We start from the raw sequence: 20,807 nt of genomic DNA, 5'->3' as shown, positions 1-20,807 counted from the left end.
AATTATTAATTCAATATAAATTAATAAATTTTAACTTGTGATAGTATTTTTTTTCTTAAATATTATTAATATAAATTTGAAAAATAATGAAATGATTTTTAAATTTTTAAAATTTTTTATTGAATAAATCTCAAATTATATAAAATTTGGCGGATCCAATCTGGGGTTTAGTACATACCGCCCGCAGGGTACTACCCTGCGGGTAACGTGTAACCCATGATTGGTCAAATTAGTGGGTCCCACGTAGGGCCCACTGATTTTAACCAATCATGAACCGCCACGTCACCTGCAGGGCACTACCCTGCGGGTAGCATCGACTCAACCCCAATCCGGATACACAGGGTGGGGTGAGGAGGGTCTCGAATTTGGTCAAATTCGTCCCGAACCTGCATCGGTGTCATCCCTAATTGTGTTGCTATTGATGGAGTAGGGGATAGACAAGGTTCTAAAACGCTTTAGATGATAGGCGAGTAGTCACTTTTAGCTAGGGATGACAACGGGGCGGGTCTAGGGCGGGTTTGGATAAACCCGGGACCCGCCCCGCCTCCCTTTGGATCCGCCCGCCTCGCCCCGAGAATCCGGCGGGTCCAATCCGGGTAGACCCGTTGGACCCGCCATAAATTAAATAATTTTAAATTTATTAAAATAAAAAAATAAAAAAGTTTAAAAATTAACAAATATCATTAAATTTAATTTCAAATATAGATTTTTAATATTTAAGACAAAAAAAAATTATTCTCAAAAAGTTTAAATTTATTAACTTGTAATTAATTAATATTTATTAGCTAAAAAACATTATAATGATTTATTTTTATACTAAACATGTCATAATAAAATAAATTCATTTCAATCCAATAATATTATACATTCAAATTATGGATAAAATATTAATTATTTAATATAATAATATAATTATATATTATTAATATTACATATATATTTTATATTATATATATACATAAATATTTTAAATTTATATATATATAATACTTTGGCGGAACGGGTCCGAGGCGGGTTTGGCCAAACCCGAGACCCGCCCCGGACCCGCTTTGGCGGGGCTAGTCACAATTAGGCCCACAATGAAAATACACAACTCATATGACCAATTATAATACTTGATAAAAACATTGCCATTTTAATAGAAATAGATAGATTTCCCGAAAATATTACTTAAATCAATTACAATTGTTTCGATAATCATTAATCATGAATCATTTTGATTTTATTTTATTTTGGGGTTCTCTATTAGCTGTCAATCCTATCTATGACTACTACAAAACGAGGATAACTGCCCCATTGTAAGTGACAAAAGTGCCTAAATTTGTTCGGTTGATTTTAATGTTAAATGAGAGTGAGATCTCATTTGGCTTCTTCTCTTCTAAAGCTTTAACACGAAAGGGACATCAGATTTGGGTTCACATGGACTAGTTTAATCATTTAGAATTTATTGAAATTAAAATTGCATTTTGACCCTTTTTTAAAAAAAAATACTCGTAGCTAGTATTTTGAATTAGAATATCCTTGTAAAAAATTTGATTTTTAACTTCAGTCCCACAATTATTTTAATCATATTTCTTAATATTTTATATCAATTTGGGTGAGACTATGCTCCACCAAGTGTGCTATGGAGCTAAGCCCTTGGATCAAAGTAGAGCCCACATGATAACATGTGAGTCCCACATATTTTCATGTGACCCTATTGATCCAAGGGCTATGCTACACCTAGAGAAGAACTTCAGGTGCAGCATAGTCTCACCCTATGAATTTTAGATGTACATGTGTGGATCAAATGGCAAGATTTTGGAGTAGGTTGCTAAAATGCTAAGCACTAATGCTAAGTGGTCAACAAATGACATGTCAATTGACTCTGGCTTTTTTAATGTTGTTTGACCATTTAATCAATTCCATTAATTCTTTTTTGGGTGCCTTTATCCGTTTGCCTTTAATTTTTCAACAATGAATTTAATTTTAAATTTTATTTTGACCAAAAGGACTTGGTGGACTTCCCCTCTAATCATTTTTGGTATTTCACAACTACTACAAATACATAGATTCAATATTAAATATATATTTTTTTCATTCAATGGAACAAATTTGAAATCATAAATTTTGTGTAATTTATTAGTTTAAATATATTTCTCAAATGAAATGGAGATAACTTCCTATATTTTATATCAAATTGGCCCTCAAGTTTGACACTATTTGTACAGAATATACAGAACCCCGGTTTATGTTACACCCAATGTGAATGATTTTACAAGAACTTCAATTGATATTTTTCGATAAAATCATATCTAATGTAACACACTCGTGTAGATTGATCTCGTGTACAGCCCGTACTGCTAATGACTGGAACATCTGGTTTGAATTGCAGCTGGAAATGGCAAATATTATTTTTCTTTATTTTTTGTCACAAAAATTTGTCATTTCAGAAAATAAATACTTGTCCGAAAAATCTTTTCGCATATCATCCTTTTCACCAGTCCCAATAATTAATATATGTATGCGAACTTTATGATGTTCTCGTTAATCCCATGATTACAGATTCCTTTCTGCTATCTTATCATCTCTAAACTCTCTAAACTCGTCATAAATACTCAATAAAATGATAGTCAAGCAGTCATTTCATTAACCGATTCGTCTCCACAGCTAGCAAATCTGCATATAAAGGGCCCAGAAATTAGACCGCTATCTTTTTTTTCGGGCCCTTCTCTTTTTCTTGGTGTTTCCAGCCTATTGCTGAATCATGAAGCAAAGTGAAGAGGGTTGGCATTTGGCAAGAAGTCTTGGTTCAAAGCAAAAAGATTGGTTTTTTCATTAAATTTTCGCGCTGATTTTGATGATCTTTGTGTATCAGAGTCATGGGTTCTCATGTTAATGCCTGATTCTTTACTGGAATCCATCAAGATAGGTTCTTTTCCTTCCTTGAAGTGTCTAGGCTCGAGGAAATAAATACTGCAGAGGTACATTTTTAATCCAACTCTTATCATGTTTTTACTTCTTTTTTTTCATGGATTAAGAAAAATTTTGGGGATGCAAATCCATCGGGCTTTGAGATTTCGTGTTTAAAAGCACAGTTTAGTGTGAATTTGCAGGGTGATTCTAATCACATTATTAGGAACAGGAAAAGCATGAAGATTTCCCTTTCCTCTGTTGGTTTCTTCTCACAAAAATGCTGCTCGTGTTATTAATTTGATAATTCTTGGCTTGAAACGAGATAATAGGATTTGGAAAAATGTTAGCGGTGTGCATCTGGGAAGTGGGAATGTGGGATTAGATGTTTCTTTTCTTGCTTGATGGCGATTTCCATTTTTTATTTTTTATTTTAATTTTTCTTGTTTCTTTCCAGTAAACTTTTGGCAAGTATCCGAAGACATAGTCTTTTGTCAATATGTGTGGTGGCATGCTTTTGCGCAATACAAATTGACTTCATGGAGTGCTAGTTTGTTCACATGTGACAAGTTCTGATAATTGACCACTCATAAAATGTGCCATGTTGAAATTATTGCATCGATGTTTTGTGGATCACAATGACTTAGTTATTAGGATATGTGATATCATGTTGTAAACATAATCAAGTGACATCTTCCTGATTTATTGCATCGTTGTTACTAACATTTTAAGATCCACCGGTGGTAAAGGGAAGATCTCGTGATCACCTGAAAGTTTACTTTTTCCAAACATAGTCACCTTTTGTAGCTTTTTGGTAAATGCAGAATTGACTGTTTTTGTTTTATTTCCTGCGGTGGATGTTGATTACTTAGCGTCTGATTGTGGTTTATTTTCTTTATATTTCTGTTTGCTGGAAATTCTGATGTCGTGGTTCTTTGTTATGAAAAATTTGTTTCTTTAGTATTTATTGAACCTGAAAATGAACCTTTTGGTGAAATTATAGGGTGTGAATTATTGCTCACATTGCATTTTCGTAGACATTTTCGGTGTTATCTTCCTTTTTCGCCTTCACAGTTGGTTTTACGTAAATGCATGTTCTTGGTGCTTTTGATTCCCACCTTCTAATTCTATCGGTCTTTTTCTGTCGTTACTTAAACAGATCAATGGACTTAACATCGTTACGAAGTCTTCTTAACAGTATTTCTCGGTTCATTCATTTGGTATCGTGTTGTAACTCTTGGACAATTCCAGTCGAGGAAGAATACAGAAGTATAGCATCTTTCTTGAAGCAATTGAAGCCGGTACTTGATGATATCGCCGATTGTATAGATACTTTCGACGAATCTCTTTCTAAAGAATGTGAAGAACTGGATTCAGCTGTCAATGAGGCTAGAATGTTGCTTGAAAGATGGTCTCCGAAAATGAGCAAGATTTTTTGTGTGTGTAACTCCACGTCGCTTTCATAGTTTTCTTGTTTTGACCAATCTCAGAATTATCATTGGAAATGAATACTGTAACTTTCTGTAGACAACCACGAATCAGTATCACCATATAAATTTCAAAGAAGAATATGGAGATGTTTGGAGTATTATAAAAGTTGTGCTCTCTCAATTTTGTTTTTTAACATTTTCCCATTGTTCTTTCAGGTACTAGAAAGTAAGCCCTTGGTGATTACAATTCAGATCTCCATAGTCAAGCTATCTCGTATTTTATACGGAATATCCATGTCATCACCAACCATTTTGAGTCTATCTCGTGCTCAGGTACCACCTACATTTAATTCTCTTTATGACAAGCTTGTTGATCGGTTATTCCCTTTTGTTTTGGCATCTTCATTTTACCAAAAAAATGTCTGACGTTAGATTCAATGTAGTTCTGTATGCAGGAATCTCAGAATTTGAATCTCGGAAATGTGTTGGGACATATGGATGCAATTTTTAAAATCAAACAAGGAGGAGATATTTTTGGCACTGAACATCTTATGGCAATTATCGAGTCCCTCAACTTGAGATCAAAACGAGAATTCTTGAATGAGTGTATTTTTTTGGCAAAGGCAAGACAGAAAGCGGAAGACAATAGAACAAAAAGCGATTCAGATCAAATCTCTCAGGCTGCTCAGCTTTTGACTCATATTCGTGATTACATGGTTCGCGAGAACGTTGAGGACATTCACGGTATTCAGATTCCTCCATATTTCCGCTGTCCCTTATCTATGGAACTCATGTTGGATCCTGTAATCTTGTCCTCTGGCCAAACATATGAATGTGGTGCCATTAGAAAATGGCTTGATCATGGATTAGAGACTTGCCCCATTACTCGTATGAAACTCTCTCACAAAAATCTTATTCCCAATTATACAGTTAAAGCTCTTATTTTGAGTTGGTGTGATGAAAATAAAGTAAAGCTCTCCAGCAACCCTCCACACATTGTCGCAGTTGAACGCCATTCGGAAGAAATTAGTAATCAAGATGATTTCCAGTGTGCCGTGCAAATGAAAAATTCATCTTGGGGATCAAAAAGTTCTCGACTTGTTGAAGAATGCAATGGTGTTGACATAGAGGAGTGTGAGAAATTCGATCGATCGTCCCCTGAACATTCATCTATACACAGCCGGAGTGAATCAGCATCAAGCGCCGTTTCAAACATCGAGTATCTCCCGACAGAATCAACTGAAATTTCTGGGATATCCACAAAGCAAGATGATGCAAGTGAAAAATCAGGGGATATAACATCTGCTTGTCCCACTTCCTCAGTTTCAAATAAAATTTTCAGGGAATCTCCTTTAACTGGGAAGCAGAGTCCCAACATGGCAATGAACGGAAATAATAGAGACTCATTTAGGACACAATCATTATTGTACGAGGCAGGGTCTAATGACTTGACTACTACTTCCCACATCGAAAAACTGGTCGAAGACTTGAAGAGCGAATCAACCGAACTGCAAACTGCTGCCGCCGGAGAATTACGGTTTCTTGCAAAGTATAACGTGGAGAATCGCTTCATTATAGGTCAATCCGGAGCTATTTCCCCATTAATCTCATTGTTAAACTCTGATAAGGAGCTCATCCAGGAACATGCGGTCACCGCAATTCTGAATTTATCCATCAATGAAAAGCTCAAGGCAAGGATTGGAGAAGAAGGTGCTCTAGAACCACTTATCCACGTGTTGAGAACCGGAACATCAGAGGCCAAAGAGAATGCTGCAGCTGCTGTTTTTAGCCTCTCACTTTTAGATGACTATAGGATGAAAATTGGTCGATCAAGTGCAGTTAAGGCATTGGTTGATCTATTAGGATCAGGTTCCGTCAGAGGAAAGAAAGATGCTGCGACTGCCTTATTCAACTTATCTATATGTCATGAAAACAAGGCTCGCATCGTTCAGGCAGGAGCTATAAAGCATTTGGTTCCAATGATGGATACAGAAATGGCCGATAAAGCTGTAGCTCTTCTTGCCAATTTGTCCACTATTGAAGAAGGATGCACGGTTATTGCTCGAGAAGAGGGGATACCATCACTTGTGGAGGTTCTTGATACCGGAACTCAAAGAGGAAAGGAGAATGCCGCCTCCGTGCTGATGCAGCTGTGCCTTAACAGTACCAAAAACTGTCGGAATGTCTTGCAAGAAGGAGCTGTTCCACCCCTTGTCGCATTGACACAATCCGGAACTCCTAGAGCTAAAGAAAAGGTACGTTTGCAAAGCTTCAATCATCCCATATCACTACCTACTCAAATCGACATACATAGATTACAAGCTCAAAAACGTAAGTTCTTGTTCATTTTATTGTTTGGAAACAGGCTCAGCAGCTTCTTAGTCACTTCCGGAATCAACGGGGGAGTGCTGTGGCAAGAGGGAGATCATGAAATAAAGGATTCACTCGCTGATGTTTTCTTTTGCTGTCTTTTGTGTCACTAAATATTATTGGCAAAGTTTTGTCTGCTGAGAGGTTCTTGCCTGGTGGATTGTTTGTTCATTACAGTATGAAATGCAAAGTACATAGATTGCACATATGTTCAAATCCATTGTGCTTTGTGAATTCTCCTATGCTTGTGGCATTGATAAGGTTTCGCCTGATATGGCTGTGATATTAGGGGCATACAGACATATTTGGTCAAAGACTAACCTGAACTTCCATGGGCGTTCATGGTTCGAGACCATCGGGCGAGCTACATCCAATGATCCAAAATTATTTGGCTCGGGGGCTGATGAGGGAGCTAGGTTTGATATTCGCGCACGTGATTGATTACATTTTTATGAACAATTATTATTTTAAATTTGTTTCTACATTATGCTTCTAAAAATTAAATATCCCAAAATATTTGAACTGTATATCTACGAACAATAACATCTGTTAAAAACACAGTCAAATACATGTTAATTATTTAGAATTTCAAGTTCAAATAAATTCTACGGTTTTGAGAGTACATCTAGTCACCTCCTTATCAGAAAAAGGAAAATGTGACGCAAGGGAGATTACAATTTTTATCTTATAATTGACATGATTTTTTTCCTTCTCGAAGTGGTCGGTCTTAACCTACTAATGTGTTAGTTTTTTCAATACAATCATTTTATATCAAATTGTGGATGTGACGTCAGAAAATGAAAATGATGATGTATCGTTTGAAACTGTTGATCTTGTGTTGGATATTGTTGACATGTTAGATACTACATTCACACTCCAGTGAAAAGGATTAATATTAATAAAAATAATATATGGAAAAAAAAAAAAACAAACAAACACGATGGACTAAGATCCCAGATTCACCGATAACGAGATCAAAAAATGAAAACGTACAAGTTCCAAACAAAAAAATTAATTTCTCTGACAAAAATTAGGGCGATTGTCTTGAGCAATACATAATTTGCGTAATACAGATTCATGCATTTGTGTGGTATATGTAGATCATGCAATGTATCGTGGCTTGGTACCACAAGAAAGGGACATCAAAAGATTTTCAGCTCATCCTCAGAGCTTTCTCCATGATAGTTTGTTCAAGAAATTGAGACATCAGTAAGCTCATGTTTCAAATACTAAGACCAAATATTCTTAAATCAATTAATTTTTTAGTCTCTCTCTCCTTTTCTTTTGTTTAGAGAAATGTTGAATTATTTCATAACAAAATGCATTAATTTTTAAATTTCATTTGGAGGCTTGGAGCCATTAGCCCCTCTCTACTGAATATCTATTGTCAAGGCTTTTAAATTCATAATTTATCTTGTGGTCTCCTATAGCTTCTGATCACGGATTATCTTGTGGAACTCTTGTTGATTTTGTTGAGTCATGTCCAAAGTTTTTCGCTCATTCCGTAAATCATGACTTGTTGGGTTGATTTATAAAATGATGTTTTTATCCTCAAAAAAAAAATTCATAATTTATTTTCTTTTGTGAACTCCTTCTTCAGTCAAGATTCAGCCTTCATGTTTATATACATTAATAGGAAAAATAGTTTTTCTAGTCTATTAACTTGACAATTTTTTGTTTTTGAGGTCATTAACTTTATAAAGTTTGGTATTGGTAGTTGGTACACTAACTTTTAGTTTTCGGCTATTTTAGTTTAATTGCTGACGTGACACCGAAAAATGCTGATGTGACTTTAGAAAATACTGACATGACATAAGAAAATGCCGACACATCAAGCTGTCACGTCAATAAATTGGACCAAAATAACAAAAAAATAAAAATTAGTGTACAAAAACAAAAAAAATAAACCAAAAAAATCATTTTCTCTATATTAATATTAGAGTTATGTGAGAATTAAAATAAATTTTTAAAAATGGAAGAATTTCTAATTTGATTATAATCTATTTGAGGTTTTTTTTTTTTATATTGTCAAATTTCAATTTTAATCAATTATTTTTGTTAAAAAATAAATTAATCATGTTTTTTACGTGACGCCAACATAGCGTTGGTTTGACACCGACATTGTGTCCATGTACATATATAGTGTTATATCAATATTTTGAAGTAAAATTGTAAATAAAGAATTTGAAAGATTGGAGACTAAAACCGAATTTTCACGACACAAAGAGCCAAAATTGAAAACATGTTGATGGAAGTTTTTTTTTTAATAAGGAAAACTTTTTTTTTTTTGAAACCTTTTATAAGGAAAACTTAGTAATTTAAAATAAATAACTAGTTAGGGATAAGCATGTTTCCGATTAGACTAAGGCCAACCAAATTAAATCGCGTGTACGCAAATCGCTACATAAGTCTTCATGTTGGACCATTATGCATATGCATAATTAAATGCTAAAAAACACTTTTTTTTTTAGGGAATGCTTAAAAACACTTATATATATAATGGAAGTTACATGTTAGTAATTCTCTCCTTATTTTAACAATATTATTTTAAACTAAATCGGGTTTAGTCTATATTTCACATGGATTAATTTTCATTTTTAAGTAAAAAATGACATCATGTATCGATAATCCAAATATGATCGTTTGACAAAAAACACTACAGGAATGTGCGAAAATCCTTGTAAGATGATACATGCATAAGAGAAAAACAATTATATTAGTACAGTATATGATTTAATTAACATCAATATTCAAAGATATTTTCTGCATTATATTCAATAATTATAACCAACTGGCCTAATAATTGTTGGATGAAAACATAGGAAAGTGACAAAGCACCTTTTTTGAAAATAGTTAAGAGAAATAGAAAGTGGAGAAATAGGCAAAATAAAAAAGTTGCATTTATCCTCTTGATAACTCACCACCTTCATATTATGTATCAGATTTCTGGAGAAAGGAACTGATTTTACCCTCTTGTTATAGAAATCCCCACTGTGCTCAAGTCTTCCACCATGACTTGCCACAGTGCGTGCTGCATTTTAAAATTGTAACTTAGTCTTAGTATACGTATATGTCGGGTGGGATATCGAACCAAAATACCGACTTTTTGGGATACCGTATCGAAATTTTTTCGATATATAAATATTTTTTTGGTATATTGAATTTTTTTTTGGTATCTATACGGTATTAGTATGAATTTTTTCAATACCAAAATTTCAAAATTTCAACATCGGTATCGGTATGAATTTTTTTCATACCTATATTTTTAATACGGTATACCGAAAACCCACCTCTACGTATATGTTAGGTAACAAAATAAATTCTCATCAAGGGTACGAATTGAGCAAATAGTACTTTGATTTGACATTATATATGTATATTTTATTTTATTTTTTTGGTTTTATTTTTATTTTTTATGTGTTGCTCCTAAAAGTGAAAGTTTCAATCAATGTTGTCTTCCAAATGCTGATATTTATGGATATAAAATAGTTGTCGAGATTAGATTATGTGAAATTATGATTTGAAGTGAAAGTTGTATTTTTGGTCATATATTTATTACTTTTCGATTTTAATCATTTAGGTTATCAAATTTCAATATCAGTTTTACGTCTTTCGATATATATTTGATGAAAACAAATATACAAGAATAAAAATATAATTTTTCCTAATTTGAAAGGTGTAATTTCTTTTTTTTTTTTTAAAGAAAAAGAAAAAGGAATAGTTTCACAATATCTCGATTGTTTTATACCTTTTTAAAAATTTTCTTTCTCTAATTGAGATTATTTTATGATTGAACAGATGAAACTATTACTATATAATTAATATTTGAGTTTAAAAGTCAGTTCAAGTGGCCGATCCTAATAAATTTTGGGTTTGAGTCTAACTTTAAAAAAGAGATCCCTAAATCATAATGTGCGTTCATATTCTTTTAAACTAATAACAAATTTTGTCGATTTAAACAATGCGCAATACTAAAAATTTTCTATTTTAATTGAGTAATAAGATCAAACATATACAAAATGATCACTGTAAAACAATTCGTCTGACATTTTAGAGCTAACAATATTAATCAAATTGTTCAGTAATTTTTTTTCTCAATTAATAGCATAGCCAATTCATTCAATCTTTTCTTATGACATGGTTTATTGAGAAAATGTTTTGACGAGCTTTTAAATTTGAGAAAGTTTGTTTTGTACTTACTACTGTAACAAGTATAGTCAACAAAATTTTATAAGTAATGTGAGTATTTGAGAAATATTCATCTATTTTTTTCAAGTAATTCACTACATAAATTGCCGATTTTGTTTCTCTTGGTAACGAGAACTTCAAGAATGTCAACTCCGAAAATAAATCGTCCTCATTAATATCAGAACAACCCCTATGAGTTAGAAAATATATTTTTATAGTGGTCCAATTACACTACTATATAATAAATTTAGGGACTAAAAAAAGTTTTTTGTTTATATTGGGCACAGAAAAAATAATTTATATTGAAAAAATATTATCAAGAGACCTAGGAATAATAAATTTCATAAATAAATTTATCAATAGACCCAGAAATAATAAAAAAAGTTTACACTAGGCAGCAGGCAAAGGAAAAAATAATTTCATGTGATATGAATGAAAGAATCCCAAAAATTATAAATTTATATTGGATCAATTTACACTTTTACAGAATATTTTTTTTTTCAAAATTATGGGCACCGAAAAAAAGTGAGCCTGAGTCGTACGACTCTTCTATCTCCAAATAAGAACGACCCTGAGAAAGAATATTTGTCGATGCAATTTAGGAAACTTAATATTTAACTTTGATCAATATATAGTAACTTAATTAGATGGTAGAGGTCAATAAAAAAAAAATCCCGTAAATCAATGAACAGTAAACTAGTTAGCCCGGATGACAGGATTCAAAAAAATAAAGGATTCCGAAATTTATTTTTATCCGACTAGTTTTTTTTAATCCTGGTTCCCTATTGAATCTACGTTATCATTATTATTTATTAATTGTTTGACGAACGGGTAAAAAAGCATTATATAAATATTCCTTGAAGTACCAGGTTAGTTTGTAAAAGAATTTTTTTTTTTTTTTTTTAAAAAAAAAAAAGAAGAAGAAGAAGGGAAGTGTAAATTAAGAAATGAAAGTTACCGGTTAGAAAATGATTTTAACTTTGTCCGTGTCTGCATCGTTGTCTCCCTCTTATCTTTCCATAATTTCCACAAAGAAAAACCCTAACATTCAATTTCAACACTGATCTCTTTTTCTCTACAACAGTACAGTACTGATCGATCATAAATATATGAAAATTCCCCACACTGACTGTCCCCTATTTTCGGAATACGCTAGCTTCCTTAAAATCCACCAACGTCCATCATATATCTTTTCTTTAGTATTTGCTCAAACTAACTATATAAAATCACACCCCTTGGCTAATTCTCTCTTGGTTTTCATCTATCCCATCAATTCTTATATATTTTACTCCATAAATTCAATCAACATATATATATATATATACAAACCCCAGCCCTTTTCTTGAACCTCATGAATTAATAATTAATTCCATGTATATATATATGTATGTTCTTTTTCTCATGTAGGTTAATTGATCAATTATATCATCGATCATGTCATATATGTTACACATTAATTAAGTAAATTAATGTGTTATTAGATTATATATTCTTGGTTGGATATATTAATTTCTAGCTAGCTAGCTTTTGTTGGTTTTATGGATTCATCTAGTTCGTTACAAGAAATGGCCGAAAACTCCAACTCCAACTCCAACTCCAACTCCAACTCCGACAACAGCAACATCAACAACGCCTCAGCCGGCGGAGCTTCGTCTTCCGCCTCCACGGTCAGCCGCTACGAGAACCAGAAACGCCGCGACTGGAACACGTTCGGCCAGTATCTGCGCAACCACCGCCCGCCGCTGTCGCTCAGCCGCTGCAGCGGCGCGCACGTGCTGGAGTTCCTGAGGTACCTGGACCAGTTCGGGAAAACCAAAGTCCACAACCAAGTCTGCCCGTTCTACGGCCATCCCAACCCGCCAGCACCCTGCCCCTGCCCGCTCCGCCAGGCCTGGGGCAGCCTCGACGCACTCATCGGCCGTCTCCGCGCCGCCTACGAGGAAAACGGAGGAAAGACCGAGACAAACCCTTTCGGAAGCCGAGCTGTGCGGCTTTACCTCCGAGAGGTGCGTGATCTGCAGTCCAAGGCCAGAGGTGTTAGCTACGAAAAGAAAAAGCGCAAGCGGCCGCCGCAACAGTTGACCGCGCCGCCGCCAGCCCAGCCGCCGCAACCACCAGGTGAAGGATAAACAAATTATATATAATTAATCTGCCGTGCGTGTGTACTTCATGCGCTTTCATTTCTAGATCCCCATGAAAATTATGATCATCAAGTAACAGTACTTATTAATTGCTCCTTTCATTTCGCTAATTAATTACCAGCTTTACTGTCTCAACTTCCATCTCCTTGTTTGTGATAACAACTCTTGCATGCAATTTAATTAATTTTGTGGGATACTATCGATATTCAAATATGAGATCAAGAAAACAATTATTAATGTAATCTTTCTTTGCAAATATGAGCTAAAAAAAACTGTATATAGCATTCAATTCTTGGGGTCCTTTGAATCAGTTTAACAAAGTGTTACAATATCAGAGTTTAGCTAGACACATGTTTAAAAAATTTATACATAAAGCTCTAGATTTTTTAAAAAACCAAAAAAATTTAAAAAAATCATATTTAGAATTATTTTTTGAAAAAAAAAAAATTCACGTAGAGAAATCTATAGTTAGATCTGAAGTCCATGGAAAATGACAAAGATAAACTTCAACGTACATGCATCTCATTATTTTTTCTTCCAAACATTTATGACAGTTTTTTCTTCATGAGCATGTACTACTATCATTAAAGCGAGCTTGACATGTTTGAAAAACTTAATAATCTTTTTGCAAATATAATATAAAGTTTCTCCAATTTGGCCGACAACAAGCACATAATCAGCCATACACAAACACACACATGTGAGTGTGTAATCAGATATTATATATTTTGCGGATGGCTTGATTAAGGGTCACTTATATATATTTCAATTATATATACAAATTAGATTTAATTTTTGGCTAATTATTATTAATTGTGAGACCGCCTCCTTGAATTCTTTTTTTAAAAAATAACTAGTATTATGTATATAACATATCTATAAAATATTAATTTAATTACACATTGATTAAGATGATTTTTAATGAATAAGATAACAATAAATTTATTTTAGGCTATAATAAATTGGGCATGCATTATGCTTTGTAATTTGTATTGTCTCGTGTTTTTTTAAAAAAGAGAACGAAAAACCTTTTGGCTTTAATGTGATAAAAAAAAATTGTTTCATTTTGCTCAATTTTATCCATCTGGTTTCTCTACGATTTAGTTAATACATCTTAAAATTGATTTGATAACTTTATTTTTGACATGCGAAATGACAATTAGTTTTCTAAAATTGCTGGAATTACCGAGCTTGCTTATAAAAGAATGATTTAATCAAATAAACATAAATTATACATCTTAAATTTAGCATTATATCTGTTATAAATGTAGAGATAGTGTTTTAATTTCACCATTGAAAATGATATAAAAAAAATCATTTCATAATACGTTGGTAGATGATATATTGTTAAATGATTATTTGATATCATATGAGCGAGATGTGTTTGAGATAGTTGATAATGAGAGACTATTATTCAGCATTTTTAAATTATGAAATCTCGATATGTGTTAGAAAAAAAACATATGATACATGACATTTGTATACGTTGTGTTGTATTAATTTTTTAAATTTGTTAAATTCGCCCCTCCTAGTTAAAAATCCTAGGTACACCACTGGATATATATATATATATATATATATATATATATATATATATATATATGCACAAACCTATATATAGGAATTAGTAACGTGCATAATCTCTTATAGCTCTTTTGTTTTTTTTTTTTTTTGGAAGTTGCTATTAGCTAGCATCATGTATTTCTTTGGTTCATTACTTAAGAGTTAATAAGTCTATTTTTAGTATTTATCATATTCTCCCGTCAAAAATCTTTGCTACATGTACAAAATATATACAAGGAAAAAAATTGTTTTTCTTTGTTCTGTATATTTGCCTCTTTACGATTTTGATTCTCTATGTTATCAAATTAATTTTATTTTTAGTCTATTATCTTTAGGTTTTTGGTCATTTTAGTCATTTTTTTTATATAACACAAATGTAGTACTGTGTGTAGTGCCAAATCATCAATTTCGATGAAAAATGACGAAAATTGCCCAAAATCAGAAGATGCAGGAGTAAAACTAAAATTTTATAACGTAGATTATAAAAATCACAAAGAAAAAAACATAAAGAGTAAAAAAAAATTCCCATATATATTTATTTGTAATTTGTTTTAGTTGAGGAATTAAGGGGGTGTATTTCAATGGAGGATATTGTATGAAAACGTTTACAAATCTCTATAAAATTCATGTGAAAAGTCTACAAAGAATCGATGAAATTTTGTTTGTAAATCTATAAAAGTCATTAAAAATTCATCAACTTCAAAAAAAATCCACCATTTAAAAATTAAAAATCATTAAAAATTCTAGATTGAATATATCCTTGTAAGCTGTTTCTGTATATCGCATGGTATGCAGAAAGTGTTTATCAAATATCAATTAAACCACTACGTCATACAGTGCATGTACAAATTGATTTGAATTAGATTTGAATTTGAGTCCCACTAGAAGTTTTGAAGCTAATTAAACCCAATTTTACTCTGTAATTTGGTGAAAGTGTTGGGTCAAATATTGCTCTTGTGAAATATGGACAATATGCCCGTGAACAAAAATGACTATCGAAAAAACAATTGAGGCAAGAGTTTGACTTTTTTTCATTAAAACGTTATTGTTGCGTCCCGGTGCTTATGGTTTTTGGCAATATGCTTCCCAAGATACAACGACGTACTAACAAACTGAAAATAGTAGGACTACAAATTTTAAAATCACATGAACTTTGAAATGTTTATAATGCTATCAATTTGAATTTTAAGTACTGTTAAACATAAAAATACAAAGTCAAGAGTTTATTTCTCGCAAAATTTGGATCTTACCGACGTTTTGATTAAAAAATGCAAAATTAACAACTCTCGAATTTTATTTTAAAGTTAGAATTTAGCACAAAAAGTTTAGAAAATTCAAAGTAAGATTTTATATCTTGTAATCCAGATTTGAAGCGTAAAAAACAAAAAAATTCGCATATATGGTGCAAATAAATTAAAAGAGATCGTATTTATAAATGTTAAAAGACTTGATGAAAACATGCATCTCCTCTTGATATATGGTGCAACCCTCTCAAATTGCACCATTCAACTTTACATCGCACGGCCGATTGGCCGAATGGCCGTGTGATTCATCCTTTTTTCCCCCCTTTTTTTAAATAATAATAATAATTTGATATAACATAATATATTATATTATATACATATATACAGATATATATGTTTTCCTCCAATAATAATAATAATTTGATATAACATAATATATTATATTATATACATATATACAAATATATATGTTTTCCTCCAATCGTTCAACTCGATAAAATTCGAACTAATACCAGTAAATTTTTCATTCATCATATTTGGTCCTGACCACTAAAAACATAAAAGTGCATAACTTTATATTTCCATGATTTTAAAATCCATAATTATATTCATAAAAATAAATTATATATTCTTCATTTTAAAAATTTTATCGCACTATTTTTGATACAAATTTTACATCATAATACACTTAAAATTCATCAAATATCATAATTGTGAAGACCTCATTCCATGTTCAAACACCTAAAATATACATAATAAAATAAGAGTTATTTTCACCAAACACCCCTGTGAAATATTGAAAATGCACACTTCTTCAATGTGAAATTTTAATAGGCATCTTCATCAAATATCATAATTGTGGAGACCTCACTTTGTATTTCCAACTTCTCCATTAATGCATTCATAAAAAATAATTTAAATAATTTTAAGTACCAAAATTTTGAACTAAACTGATAAGTTCAAACATATTGATTTTTCGATTTAGGACTATATATTATTGAACCAAAATTTAAATTTTTCGAGAAGATGCATTGCACAATTTGTAATAAATAATAATAAATAAAATGGTTATATAATTCTAAATCGAAAAAGTAATATTCATGAACTTATCATTTTGGTTCAATATTGGTACTTTTAGATATTTAAATCCTTATTTATGAATCATGTTTAAAGGAGAAGTTGAAAACACGATGTGATTTGATAAAATAATGATAACGAGATAAAGTAATAATATTTTTTTTGAAACAAATTAATTAAGAATTATAAATTTAAAATAAAAAATAAAAAATTCATAAAATTAAAAATTTTTGAAAAATATTTTATAATTGGATCTTAATAAATATTGTGTATTATTATTTAATGCAAATTCTGCAATGCATTTTAAAAAATTTAGATTTTGGTTCAAAAATATATAGTCCTAAATTGAAAAGTAATATGCATGATTATTTTGGTTTAATATTTTGGTACTTTTAGGTATTTAAATCTCGTTTATGAATGCATGTTTAATGGAGAAGTTGGAAACACTAAGTCAGTTTAATAAAATAATAATGGCAAGATAAAATAATAATATTTTTTTAAAAAAATTAATTAATCATAATAAATTTAAATTTAAAATAAAAATTAATAAAACGAAAAGTGTTTGCTAAATATTTTATAATTGGGTGTTAATAAAAATTGTGTATTATGAGTTAAATAGATTTAAAAATTATACTCTCAGGGGGTCAAATATGCATTTTAATTATTTCACAGGGGTATTTGGTGTAAAAAAATATATAAAAATGTTTGCCCAGTCTCATGAGGGTCGCGTGCGCTACAATCACTCATCTGAAGGGGCGAGTATTCTAATTTTATAAAAGGTCAGAGTTGAAAATGCCTATTAAAATTTCACAGAGAAAAACTGTGCATTTTCAATATTAATTTTACAGGGGTATTTCGTGCAAATAAGTCAATAAAATAATGATAAAATAATAAATTATAAAAATAATAAATAAAATAATATATTATTTTTTGATGGTATAAAAATAATATATTACATTATAAAACTTAGTTACCTAATTAATTAAATTTAAACACAAAAATTAAAAGATAAATTATTGGGTCATTTGGACTAATATTATTGGTCATTTCACCTATAAATAACCTCAAATATATCAGGAAAAAGAAATCGCAAAAAATTCGAACAAGAACTTGTTGTCTTTGCTGTGAAAAAAGTAAAAATTTATAAAAACTCAAAATATTCTCAAACTCCACACTTTAAAATTTCTTCTCTCAAATTGTTTTTTTCTACACAAATGGAGAGACCTATTTATAGATCTCAATTGGAGATTAGTCCAAAAATTAATTCATCATCATCTACATCATCACACACTAATTTTCAAAATAATACAACTCAATTTTCAACATTCAATTCTATTATAATATAATATATTTTCAACACTCCCCCTTGTGATGATGATCGTCATACGATGATTATTTTTATTATGTGTTTTATGCTGCCTCGTTAAAAACCTTACTAGGAAAAACCCAGTGGGATAAAAACCATAGTCAGGAAAAAAGAGTGCAGCCACGTAAACTCCCCCTCATGTTAACATGAGTGATTCTTCACATATTCCGTAGATTGCGCATCCCAATTTTATATATATGCTTTCTGAATATTGACGTAGGAAGTGTCTTTGTGAAGAGATCTGATGAGTTCTCACTTGATTGAATGTAACAGATATTAATATCTTTATTCTTCTCAAGCTCTTGAGTGTAGGCAAAGAATTTTGGAGGGATATGTTTGGTTCTGTCACTTTTGATGTATCCTTGTTTCATTTGAGCAATACATGCAGCATTATCTTCATACAACGTCACAGGCTTCTTGTCTACTGATAATCCACAAGAAGTTTGGATATGTTGTGTCATTGATTTTAGCCAAACACATTCACGGCTTGCTTCATGTAGCGCAATAATCTACGCGTGATTTGATGAAGTTGTTACGAGTGTTTGTTTCTGTGAACGCCAAGAAATTGCGGTGCCTCCACGAGTAAATATATATCCGGTTTGAGAACGTGCCTTATGTGGATCAGATAAATATCCAGCATCAGCATAACCAATGATACTTTGATTGGTGTTTTTTGAGTACAAAAGTCCTAAATCTGTCGTTTATCGTAGATAACGAAATATATGTTTAATTCCGTTCCAGTGCCTCTTTGTTGGATATGAACTGAATCTTGCCAATAAATTTACAGCAAAAGATATATCAGGTCAAGTGCAATTTTCAAGATACATAAGAGCACCAATGGCACTTAGATATGGTACTTCAGGACCAAGAATAACTTCATCACCTTCACATGGACGAAATAGATCTTTTTCTATGTTTAATGATCTTACAACCATTGGTGTACTTAATGGATTTGACTTATCCATATTAAAATGTTTAATGACCTTTTCTATATAATTTGTCTGGTGAACAAAAATTCCACCTTCTTTTTGTTCAATTTGCAAACTCAGACAATACTTGGTTTTTCCAAGATCCTTCATTTCGAATTCTTCTTTCAAGTACATCATAACTTCTTGAATTTCCTTATTCGTTCAATGATGTTTAAATCATCAACATATACAGCAATAATTACACATCCGGATGTTGTTTTCTTGATGAAAACACAAGGGCATATTGGATCATTTACATATCCCTTTTTCATCAAGTGTTCACTTAGCCGATTATACCACATTCGGGCGGATTGCTTCAACCCATATAATGATCTTTGCAATTTCACAGAATAAAATTCTCTGGGTTTTGAATTTTGTGTTTCAAACATCTTAAATCCTTCAGGAATTTTCATGTATATAACACTATCAAGTGATCCGTATAAGTAAGCTGTAATAACATCCATAAGACACATTTTCAAATTTTCAGATACTGCCAAACTAATCAAATATCGAAACGTAATTGCATCCATAACAGGAGAATACGTTTTTTCATAATCAATTCCAAGCCTTTGAGAAAAACCTTGTGCAACAAGTCTAGCTTTATATCTTACTATTTCATTTTTCTCATTTCTCTTTCGAATAAAAACTCATTTGTATCCAACAGATTTTACACCTTTAGGTGTGAGGACTATATGTCCAAAAATATTACGTTTATTTAGCGAATCCAATTCAACCTGGATGACATCTTTCCATTTGGCCCAATCATGATGAGTTTTACATTCACCAAAAGATTTTTGGTTCATGATCCTCATTTTCATTTATGATGTCATATGCCACATTATAAGAAAATATATCATCAATATCTTCTATATCTTTTCGGTTCCATATTTTTCCAATATTAATATAATTGATAGAGATTTCACGATTCTCGTCAGTTTGTGGTTCTGACATAACATTTTCATCATCAGGTGTTTCTTCTGGAACACCATTTTCTATTTTATGATCATCATGTTTCTCTATGCCTTTTCTTTTCCGAGGATTTTTATCCTTGGAACCGACTGCCCTTCCACGCTTCAGGCGTTTAATGACATCATGAGTGTCTTCAATCTGTTTCTTTGGAATTTCAATTCGAGCAGGGGCATTTATAGCAGATATATATGATTTAGTTACCCATTTTGTGTCTGCAAATGCATCTGGCATTTGAGTTGCTATTCTTTGCAAGTGCACAATTTGCTGTACATCTTTTTCACATTGTTTGGTTCTCGGATCCAAATGCAATAATGTTGGTACATACCATGTGATTTCTTTTTTGATGTGTTTCTTTTCTCCCCCTAACATTGGGAATATATTTTCATCAAAATGACAATCAGCAAAACGTGCTGTAAACACATCGCTCGTTTGAGGCTCAAGATATCGAATGATCGATGGACTATCATATCCGATATAGATACCGGTCTTTCTTTGAGGACCCATTTTTGATCTTTGAGGTGGTGCAATAGGCACATACACCATACATCCAAAAATTTTCAAGTGAGAAATATTTGGTTCTTTACCAAATGCAAGCTGCA

The 20,807-nt window shown here is 31.7% G+C and overlaps 2 protein-coding genes across 3 annotated transcripts; both read left to right on the top strand.

The window, feature by feature from the left end:
* Positions 1–2,245: 2,245 nt before the first annotated feature.
* On the top strand, positions 2,246–7,280 carry LOC140880480 (U-box domain-containing protein 3-like). 2 transcript variants are annotated; one of them, XM_073284967.1, is made up of 5 exons: positions 2,246–2,963; positions 4,052–4,193; positions 4,539–4,655; positions 4,766–6,577; positions 6,688–7,280. In XM_073284967.1, the coding sequence occupies exons 2-5, from the start codon at positions 4,056–4,058 to the stop codon at positions 6,751–6,753; spliced, it is 2,133 nt and encodes a 710-aa protein (XP_073141068.1). In that variant the 5' UTR covers positions 2,246–2,963; positions 4,052–4,055; the 3' UTR covers positions 6,754–7,280. The 2 variants fall into 2 exon arrangements, with proteins under 2 accessions (XP_073141068.1, XP_073141067.1); XM_073284966.1 differs by having other exon boundaries at positions 2,248–2,963; positions 4,052–4,331; positions 6,688–7,278.
* A 4,673-nt stretch (positions 7,281–11,953) lies between these two features.
* LOC140881961 (protein LIGHT-DEPENDENT SHORT HYPOCOTYLS 3-like) lies at positions 11,954–13,156 on the top strand. The gene has a single exon (XM_073287657.1). The coding sequence runs from the start codon at positions 12,419–12,421 to the stop codon at positions 13,007–13,009; it is 591 nt and encodes a 196-aa protein (XP_073143758.1). The 5' UTR covers positions 11,954–12,418; the 3' UTR covers positions 13,010–13,156.
* Positions 13,157–20,807: the final 7,651 nt, after the last annotated feature.

The sequence above is a fragment of the Henckelia pumila genome, chromosome 2 (assembly GCF_033568475.1).
Source record: "Henckelia pumila isolate YLH828 chromosome 2, ASM3356847v2, whole genome shotgun sequence".
NCBI classification, from domain to species: domain Eukaryota; kingdom Viridiplantae; phylum Streptophyta; class Magnoliopsida; order Lamiales; family Gesneriaceae; genus Henckelia; species Henckelia pumila.
The sequence above is the reverse complement of the archived record's forward strand: the minus strand, read 5'-3'. Positions and strand labels throughout refer to the sequence as shown.

Bases quoted from the DNA above. Each gene is read 5' to 3' on its own strand.
- LOC140880480 (XM_073284966.1), top strand. From the start codon at position 4,056: ATGGACTTAACATCGTTACGAAGTCTTCTTAACAGTATTTCTCGGTTC. The intron at 4,332-4,538 runs GTGTGTAACTCC...TTGTTCTTTCAG, and splicing joins AAATGAGCAAGATTTTTTGT to GTACTAGAAAGTAAGCCCTT. The intron at 4,656-4,765 runs GTACCACCTACA...GATTCAATGTAG, and splicing joins TGAGTCTATCTCGTGCTCAG to TTCTGTATGCAGGAATCTCA.
- LOC140881961 (XM_073287657.1), top strand. From the start codon at position 12,419: ATGGATTCATCTAGTTCGTTACAAGAAATGGCCGAAAACTCCAACTCC.